The sequence below is a fragment of the Eutrema salsugineum genome, unplaced genomic scaffold, assembly GCF_000478725.1.
Source record: "Eutrema salsugineum unplaced genomic scaffold, Eutsalg1_0 scaffold_6, whole genome shotgun sequence".
Classification (NCBI taxonomy): domain Eukaryota; kingdom Viridiplantae; phylum Streptophyta; class Magnoliopsida; order Brassicales; family Brassicaceae; genus Eutrema; species Eutrema salsugineum.
In genome coordinates, this window is record NW_006256547.1 from 5,977,826 (window position 1) to 5,988,759 (window position 10,934).

General features: G+C 32.5%; 1 protein-coding gene across 1 annotated transcript; it reads left to right on the forward strand.

Annotated features, from left to right (window-relative positions):
- LOC18013065 lies at positions 1–2,991 on the forward strand. Its single transcript, XM_024151105.1, has 5 exons — positions 1–279; positions 361–1,926; positions 2,634–2,732; positions 2,844–2,921; positions 2,980–2,991. Exons 1-5 carry the CDS (start codon positions 1–3, stop codon positions 2,989–2,991), a joined length of 2,034 nt encoding a protein of 677 aa, XP_024006873.1.
- Positions 2,992–10,934: the final 7,943 nt, after the last annotated feature.

Genomic DNA, 10,934 nt, shown 5'->3' on the forward strand with positions numbered 1-10,934 from the left:
ATGGAGATAAAAGGACACACGCATAATTTAGGAAGAATTGGATATCCTCGTGGCGGTTTGGAATGCGGTGCTTGTGATCGATCGTATAGTGATGGTTGCGATCCATCGATTTGCGAGGGCTTCCATTGCCTTAAATGCGAATTTGAAGTTCACACGAAATGTCTTTTTGTGTTTAACATACAAGAGACATTGTTCGAGCACCCTCTTCACGTTGGACATGGTCTCAAGCTTCTCACAACGGGGGCTCCTGATCACACCGATCCAAAATGCCATATCTGCGGTAAAAAAACCAAGCGCCTTCTTTTTCATTGTTCCATTTGTAATCTCAATTTGGACATCGGTTGCATGGTTGATGCCATGTGTTCTCAATCCCATCTGAATATGCCGTGGCACAATCATACTTTACTCATGCTTGATGTTGGTGATGATATGCGATGCAAAGTTTGTGGTAAGCCCGGAGGATATGGCTACTGTTGCCCTCGCTGTTGGTTGATGGTTCATGAGAAATGCGTCTCCGTATTTGACTCACCAGAGATCACTCACTCTTGTCATGCGAGACACTCTCTCAAGCTTCTCACCGAAGGAGCTCCCGACTACACTGATCTAAAATGTCATCTGTGTGGGAAAAAAACTGGAAACTTTCTTTATCATTGTGATATTTGTAAGTTCAACATGGATATGGCTTGTGCGATTCGAAGGCCCCTACCAGTGACTCTTTCAAGTCTGAAGGTCCATGAGCATACACTCAAACTCATCCCAAGATTGATCTCCTTCGTTTGCGATGCTTGTGGGAAAAAAGGCGACCGTTCTCCCTATGTTTGTCTTCAATGTGATCTCATGTTCTTCCATCAAGAGTGTGCTCGTTTACCACGGGTTATTCACGTGAATCGCCATGATCACCGCGTTTCTTACAAGTATCCTCTTGGTCTTGGAGAATGGAAATGTGGGATATGTTTAATAAAGATTGACTGGTCATATGGGGCATATTCTTGTTCCACGTGTCCTAGTTATGCTCTTCATTCAAGATGTGCAACGAGGGAGGACGTGTGGGATGGGGAAGAGCTTGATGGGGTACCTGAAGAAGTTGAAGATATTGAGCCATTCAAGACGAATGATGACAACACAATCACTCATTTCGCTCATGAAGAACATAACCTCAGCCTCAACAATGACGGTATTGCTTTGGAGGAAAGCATCTTGTGTGGAGCATGTGTTCGTCCCGTTGGTTCTAACGCATTCTACAAATGTTCGGAATGCAGTTTTATCATCGATGAAACGTGTGCTAATCTTCCGAAGAAGAAACGTCATTTTCTAAGCCCAAGACCTCTCACTCTACACCCCAATAGAGATAACACCGAAACAATAGTTTGCCATGCTTGTATTCAATGGTGCTGCCAAGGATTCATGTATACTGATGGAGATGGGACGTATGATTTAATCTGCAGTTCGATGACTATGCCTTTTATTCATGGAAGTCATCCTCATCCTTTACTATACCTCCAAGATAGAAATATTAGTGTCAGGGAGAGATGCCAGAGTTGCCTCGGGGGATTATTTGAGGAATTCCTTGGCTGTATCGAATGCAATTATTTTTTGGATTTTCGTTGCGCCACTCTACCATTATCGATAAGGCTTGACAGGTATGATGATCATCCACTCACTCTTTGTTACGGAGAAAAGGCAAGCGGCAAGTATTGGTGTGATATTTGCGAAAGAGAAACAGATCCAGAGACTTGGTTCTACACTTGTGAACATTGCGGGGTTACTTTGCATGTTTTCTGTGTGCTTGGGAATCTCAGGTATGCCAAACCAGGAGGAAAGATCGAAGGAGACCTCGAAGTGAGGTTTAACAATACATCTACACGACCACTTTGCAACAATTGTCATTGTCGTTGCGCAGCTCCCTTCTTTTTTGTTAAGGAGAAGGCATTAATATTTTGTTCTTACTATTGTTCGGAACGTAGCCAAATGAGGGCGTCCTGGATTAGTAGCATTAATATATGTCCGCCATGGGTAGATCGCCGTACTTAAGCTCGTTGGCTTAAAGCTAGTTGAAAATAAATGTTGCTTTTTTTCCTTACAAATAATAAAATAAGATTAATATCTAAAAAAGTACCATTTTCTGATAATATGAGCACAAATTTTTAGGTTTATTTATATTATCTATTTCTTTATTCTATCGATTTTTCTCTACTAGGTTTCTTGTTTTTTTATCAATATCTATACTATTAAAATCGGGTTCAGAATAAGCAATGGAGGCCTCTCATTGAGTTTCAGCTGGTTAATTACCTCTTACCCCTTAATGAGAATAATTAATTTTGAATATATTAACCAAATTTTTTTAAAGAAACTCGCAGAAAACAATATCGTAAGCCCATACAAATATTCACAACCCATATTTTACGTAACCTAAACGAAATCTACCGACCTAAACCCTAATCTTAAACACCTATATAAATAAGTCTCATATGTTCATTCTTTCAAATCGTTTTAGATAAACCCTAGGTCAAATTTTCTCATATGCAATATTTTATTTTATTTGTTTGAATTATGCGGCTTTTTGATTTGCGTTTATATATTGCTTGCTTTTTTCTTTGGAATAATTTTGATGTTGTTGTTGCTTTCTATTGTAGGCAGATCTTTTGAGGATGATACTGGATCTAAGAGTGCACGCTGATCTTTTGAGAAGGATATTGAAGTGCTATTTGATTCTTCCTCTTCGATTATCTTGTGTAAGTTCTGTTAGCCGCATGTTTTATATTATTTCGTTTTGGTTTTTGATTTCAAATTTTTTTATGTTTGCTTTTCTTTTTTCTTTTGGTTTTGTCGGTTTCATATTGTAGGTTCATCCGCTTGAGAGGATATTGAATTTGTGTACCCAATCACACATTCATCCTTTTCATTCATCGTATCGGTTTCGTGTAAGTGTATTTATACGATCTTTTTATGTTGTTTCGTATAACCCTTATTGGTTTACAGTCTCTAGCTTAAAACTAACACTATGTTGCTTTTTGTCCGATCACTATTGTTTTTTGTTATTTTAGGACGGCCTGCTTATACACGTTCAGAACTCCTATAGGTATACTTACTTATCTCTTAACCTAATTGTTTCTATTATGATCTTTTAGGCTATAATTTAATGTATTTTTCTTTATATGTACTTTTTTAGTGTTTCTTGTATTTCTTTGTTGGTTGATTCTTATATTAAAATTTTTGTATGTTTTTTTATTTTAATTTGCCATATTGTACTTGCTGATCTCTTGACTCTGTGCTTTTCAGGATACTCTTAGCCAGTGTTTCATCGTATATAATTTTCTTGGAATATGTCTTCGGCTGGTATTTGTTATTTATCAGCACCTATCTTAAGCTTTCATATTTTTATTGGTTAAAACGTTTAATCGTTTATATTTGATATGTATATTATTAACATTGATTAGGGGTTCCATTTCTACCTATGCACCTCCCTCCACCGTCGCAATCGTTCTCAGATGATGAGGAAACGTCTGGTTTGGGCAAGAAGAGTAAACTGGAAGCTTGGATGGAATGTAATCGTCTTCATCCTGAAGCAAGGGAATTGACATATCCTCAATTCCCTTTGGAATGGGTTTGGGATCGTAAACAATCAAAATGGAGGTGCCGTTTATCTCAAACTTCTCAAGTCTTTCTCTTGCAGTGTTGTCCATTGTCATCTGGTGAACTTTATTACTTAAGACTTTTGTTGAAGGTGAGAAGAGGAGCGCTTTGTTTTTCTGATCTTAGGACCGTCAACGGTGTTCAATATTCAACATTCAAAGATGCTTGCTACGCTATAGGATTGGTATCCGAAGACGATGATGAGTTTATTGCTGGATTTTATGAAGCGAGTAAATGGTCCTCTTCGCATGCTTTGCGTGTGTTGTTTAGGATTTTTCTCAGGGCAAAGGAATTAGCGAATCCTGCGCATGTTTGGAACTGCGTCAAGCACTTGATCTTTCCCTCTGCCGATTCTTGAATATCCATTATATGTTCTGTTTCTGATAATATTTTAGATACCTTTTTAATATATTCAACATAACCTTTTATTTGGTGTTATGGATTCGTTAGTTTTTTATATGTTTTGATTTGCCTTTCATGTTATTCGTCACGACCTTATATTCGCTATTATTTTCTTGTGAATGTTCTTCTCGGTTTTGGCTATATAATATGAATTAGATTATTATCATATTTTGAGTTTTTTATATATGTGTTTTTGTGTATTATCGAATATTTTTAATGTAATGTGAATCCCGTGCTCATCATATTTGTTCTATATATTCATGAATTGGTCTACATATTCACACCATTATCCATACAAATAGTGTTTACAATTATTTTTTAGAAAGATAAAAACGACTTGTCTCATTCACATAGCAATAGAACTGCAAAGATGCTTTGTGTGCTTACAAAGTAATTGATATTTTTAATACAAAGTAATTGATATTCTAGATGATCCTTGAAATGCTAATAGACTGTTCATATTGTTTTAAGGTAATTAGATAGATCAATCCGGAAATAATTTTTAAAAAATGTTTAATTTACGTATATAAAAAATGGAACTTTCACCAAAATAGGAAAACAATTATTCAGTCTAACCGAAACCCTAGCAGTGGAAACCCTTTTATTGAAAAACTATATAATGCGTCCCCTATATTCGTTCTTTTATATTGCTTGAGGAAAAAAAAACTAGGTTAAACTTTCGAATATGCAATTCCTTCATTCTTTGCGTCGTTTTCATAATCTATTATTTTTGTGTGTTTTTATGTTGTTGCTGTTTTTATATTGTAGTCTTTTGACTCTGTTCTTTTGAAGAGGATATCATAGTTGTAAACGCATTCTTCCTTATATCCAGATTCTAGGTTTCGTGTAATTATTTTTAAACGAATTCTATACGTTTTTTATTAACCCTGTTTGATTTACTATCGTTTGGTTTATAATAAATCCATGTTAAGTTAAGAAGATCATCATCTTATCATTATCTTAATTTGTATCATAATTCTTTCGCTTTGGGGTTTCAATATTTTTTTATATTCGTATTTCTTTGACTGTAAGATGTCTCTTTTATAGTGCTTTCGTAGTGTGTACTTTAGTATTATATGCTTTAGTTTTGTCTATATTAGTATTAGATATATGTAGTTTTGTTTCTCATAATGTTTGCATACATGTTTTAAAAATATTTTCAGGACTCCCTTTTTCGGTGTTACGTTATATACACTTACTGGAATATGTCTCTAAGAGGTAATGTGTTTTGATTATTATTCATTATAATGATGTGTTTGATATCACCAAAACCACATAGCAATAACTTAGCATAAGTTTATATGTTTTGATTATTATCCAAAATATTGAAATATTTATGCTTAAACTCTATAGGTGTTGGATTCCTACCTGTTCACCTTCCATCTCCGCCGTGTGTATCATCGGAAGATGATGGAACGTCTAGCTCTGACAAAAAGAGCAAATTGGAAGCTTGGATGGAATGTAATCGTCTTCATCCTGAAGCACGGGAGTTGACGTATCCACAATTTGCTTCAGAGTGGGCTTGGGATATTGAGCGAACATGTTGGAGACGGCGTTTATCTCGAATTTCCCGAGTGTTTCTGTTGGAGAGTTGTCCCTTAACATCTGGTGATCTTTACTATTTAAGACTTTTGTTGAAGGTGAGGAGAGGAGCATGTTGTTTTGAGGATCTAAGGACTGTGAACAATGTTCGATATTCAACATTTAAAGGTGCTTGCTATGCTATAGGAATTCTTTCCGAAGATGATGACCATTATATTGATGAGTTTCATGCAGCGGGTGAGTGGACCTCTTCCTATGTTTTGCATGATTTGTATAGGTTTCTTCTCGATGAAAAGGCCTTTGTGAATCCTGTGCATGTTTGGAACTGCACCAAGCACTTGATTTTTCCATATGCCAACTATTGAGCATCTATTATATGTTATAATGATAATGATTTTTTAGTTATCTTTTAGGATAATCATTCATCAAACTTTTATCTCGGCATTATGGTTTTATTAGTTATGTATGTTTCTAAAATTTTCTTCTTAATTTGTAATGCTTCCTTTAGTTCAACTATCTATTCTATGGAATCGATTAAAGATGTTTTATGGACGTGATATCATAGTGTTCTATTTCTGTCTTACCTACACCTTGAACGATTGATTATTCTTTTACCAAAGCCAACTTAATCTAAACCTTTTAGCACATGGGTAAAGCCCAAAGTTATGGGCCAATGTATATAATTTTATGATTATAATATTTCCATATTTATTACGATATCTTAGTTTATTATGCTATTTTCGTTATTTCCTAAGTTTGTAAAAACACGACGATTTCACAAAAGAAAAAAAAGGCAACAAACAGATATGTCTATCTCGCAATTACTGGCATCTTGTGCTCAAGGTATGCGATTTTTTCTCCTCGGATTGTAAAATAGTTGATTTGTTTGCCTATGTTGTAGAAATTTACCTTTTATTTCTATTTTAATTTAGATTTTATATGATTGTGACGATATTTTTAGGAGTTCCTCCCGATTACGATATCCAGAATATCTCTACTTTAAGTTTTTTTGTTGTTTTTGTTATTCAAATGTATATACTGAAATCGGTTCTCACGATTGTAAAGATATAAAATATACGGGAATTTTAAAACATTAAATCGTGATTCTGAGGTTGGTGTTGTTTTCGTAGTGACTATCGAGCGAATTTAGTATTATGTCTTAACGTCTAACAATGGTATATTTATATATCTTGATCTTGATTTTTAGATAAGTTACTTCGAAGTATATAATTCTCATAGTCTGATTACAGGTAATGGATTCGTTCCATCTCATTACTGATCTACATGATGATAAAACCAATTGGCGTATTAGAGTTAAGGTATTAAAAAAATGGGTTGAGAAGTCTGAACGGGAGTAGATTCTTTGCAATTTCTGTTGATGGATGAAGAGGTTGGTATTTCATATTTTAAAACTATAACATACTTTACATTAAGTTCAGTTTTATAGATAATATTTTCTACCGCTTTAACCATTTTCTATACAAAGGGTGAACGAATTCAAGCCTATGTATATAATGAAGATCTATGTAAACATTATGAGAAGGAAATCGAAGAAGGAGACCATAAAAGTATCTCAGAATTTATCGTATTCGATGATCCTCTCGAAGAACCAAACACTCTAATTTGCATTAGTATCAAGATATGTATGAACACTGTTATCGTCGATACAAATCCAATTTCAGAAGATGATTCCGTAGGGTCATACACTTTTGCTGACATACTTGGCCAGAAAACGGAACCTGATCAACCCATTGGTATATTTTATCTTTCATTACGTTTTTATTATTTATGTCTTATATATTTAACTTTTGTATACTAATTCATTGTTTTTTTAAAAAAAAATTATAGACATTTTGGGAGTTGTCATTTCTATTGGCGAGCTGATAACTGTAAAAGACGATAAAAAGTATATCAAGCGGACAGGAAAAAAAACAGCAAGCCTCACCTTTACAATTAAAGATCACAAGTACGTTTTTTATCTTATAATCTGAATGTAGAAATATGAAAAAAATAACGATGCTTTGTTTTTGTTGCATAGTGGTTTGTTCTTGGATTGTACCGCGTTAGGACAGATTGCTATCGAATTCAATGACAAGTTCTGGACTGATGAACAATTACCACTGACATGTTTTCTATCGGACTGGTCTGTTAAAAATGATAAAGGTTTGCTTTTATTCTAACATAATGTTTAAGAGTAATTAATAATCGTAATTATATAAGTTCTTATCATACATGATTAAATTTATTTTGTAGGTCGTATCTATCTAATGTCTAAGGGAGGAGTATCTAGGTTCGAGCTAAATCCTAGATTCCCACGAGCCATAACTTTTGCTCGAAGGTAATTATAGTAATGTAAAAACTTATTATTATTTATTATTTGTCATTATTTAAAAAAAGCTATTTTTGTTTACAGGTTTTGGAAAAAAGAAGAAAAATCAAAAGTGGTTATTAATCTAGGAACTGATGATGACGAAACAGCTTTGTCATCAACAAAGAAGATGGATTTCGAGATGAGGGGAAAAAACTAATGTTCTTTTAGTGGTGTTTATTATATTATATTATTATGAACATATTCGTATTTCTTTCGTCTTTTAATACTTCATTATGAACTTTATATTAAGTCTATGCTTATTTTGTTTATCGAATCATATTTATGAAATCGAAAATATACGTTTGTCGTTAGTATATTTGCCATAAATTAAAAATTGCAAAAAATAAAATAACCAATTACATAATTTCTATTATTAAGTAATTATTATAAATATTAAGAAAAATAAATAAAATATGTACAAATCTCATATTGTGATATTACCTTCTATTATCTCATCTTAAAAAAATCAAAAATATTTTAGTTACTGTATATTGGTTCACAAAATTTGTTAAATTTACTTATATTAATCTCTTAAAAAAAAAAAAGGCCATAGGCTAGCTATTTAAAGACTTAGGTCTGTATTCGTATTTGATAATCCCACATCGCAATCAATCGCTTATTGCTGTAAGATATGTTATGTTTCTGCGTAAAATTTCGAATTGATTCTTTGTTAGTTTGTTTTCATATTATTGAATTCGTTTTCATCTGTAGAACGAATCTTGATTGGTTGGTATCATCATGAACTACTTAACTTTCGACAAACTCACCACAAAGCGCTCCTGTCGTCGTACTATAGCACGTCTTATTAGAAAGTGGGAATCCATATACGGTGATAAAAAAAACGGTTTCTAGGGACACAATCTTTTTTTAGTAGATGCTCAGGTTAACATTATTAAAGTTATCATATTGCTATGTGTTGGTTTGTTTATCATAATATAAGAATTGATTTTTAATTATTCTATTACCAACAGGAAAATATAATTCAAGCTTCAGTTCATTCCTCTATTCTACGTGTTTATGGTGATCACTTGTTCGAAAGCAGTCTCATTGAGATGTTTAATTTCAATGTACGTCATAATGATATGAGTTATAAGATTACTAATAATCAGTTCATGATTGTGCTAACTGAGCGAACAAGGATATCGCCTTTATCATATGGAGTACAAATAATACCTAGGGAGAAATTTCTCTTTGTGGATTATGGGTATTTATCAAGGTCAAACAATTTGGTGTGTAGACTATATGGTACGTAATGTTTTAAAATTATGTACCCATTGCTTAATTTCATAGTTATAGAAATCTAATTAATTAATATTCGAATTGTAGATATCATTGCTTATGTGAAGCATGTGAACAAGACGGATGGTCGGATTGAGGGTCAAGTTGTTGTTAGGAGGCTTGTACTAACCCTTCTAATGGAACGGTATGTTTTTAGACTGATTGAGAATAAGATTTATTTGATATTGAGATATTTAAAATACTGTGATTTAGATTTGTAAACTGTCCTGGAATAGAGATCAACATGGTGTTGTGGGGAGAACAAGCTGAAAATTTTGAAAAAAAGTTTAGAATTTACAATAATACTAATATTGTCTTGATTAGTACAAGTGTATTGGGCATTATCAGAAATGGTTCTGTAACATTGTCAGTTACTCCTGCGTCTAAGTTTTATTTAAACCAGGAATTTCCCTCTGTTGCTGCTCTCAGAACGAGGTATAAAACTTATTTACTTCTTATATTATTAGCATTGTTTATCAATACATTATTTCTTATTTTATTAATAAATATTTACAATAGGCTCCTTTATGATGGGATATGCTCAATGGATTGTGGTGAATCTGTTCAAGAATACTCTGCTGCAAGCCTCCAAAATCACGAGTTTTTATGTTTATCAATGTCTAAGATAAAATATTCATGGTTGGATTAAAATATATCTATGGTTTAAAGTGTGTTTTTCTCAATTTTTATTATTAGCTAACATGTTATTCATATTAGTTGATTAAAACAATATCTTTTTGGGTATTTATCATTTAATATTAAAATAGAATTGGTTAACTCGGAATCCTCATATCTAAATACGATTCGTACGAAATGTTTTATTCTAATTTTCATTAACAAAAACATTTATAAAAAATATATTTGGTAATTATTATACATTAAAAAGTATAACCTAAAAAATGTATGTATTTATTATTTTTAAAAAAACTATTGTGTATAATTGGAAGATTTTTAATATAACATGATTTAACTTCTGAATTCATGTATTAGCGTGTCTATATGGAAATATCATAATATTTTAATAAAATATAGAAAATTTCCCACTAATTTAAATAGATATCGTTGGATATGTACGATCTATTCTTATTTTAGGGTTTAGGGTACAATTTTCTTTAATTTAGATACTAAATGGATCTTTAATATGTAAATTTATCATTATTCAAGTAGATATTTATGTAAAGTTTGGTATTATCTCTCTAATATAGAATTTTTTTGGTTTCGCTGTTTAATTAAATACATAATATACATATATCAAAATTAAAGTTTGAAAAAAAAAATTAAACACCAATGCATGCTACTGGTAATATTCAGCCTACATCAGTGATTGATAGACCAATGCATGATTCATATAAGTCTTTGAATCAATAATTATTTTTTTGAAAAGTCGCAACTTTACATAAAAATTTAAACAGTATGTTCTGAAAAGTTGCAAATATACATAATCTATTGACAAAATTCATTGAATCTACCTACTTACTTATTTTGTTCATTCCCTATATATATATTTTCTTACCAAGAAGAATAGTTGTTCTTCAAATAAACATATCAACCCAGACAAAAGAAAAAAAAAACATAAAAAATTCCAAGTCCTTATCCTTCGTGATGGATTCATATGATGCAGTTCGTGATTTGCATGCATTGAGGACCGACTGGAACATTGGCGTCAAGGTCTTGAGGCGATGGTTTATTATTCATCGAAACGGGAATC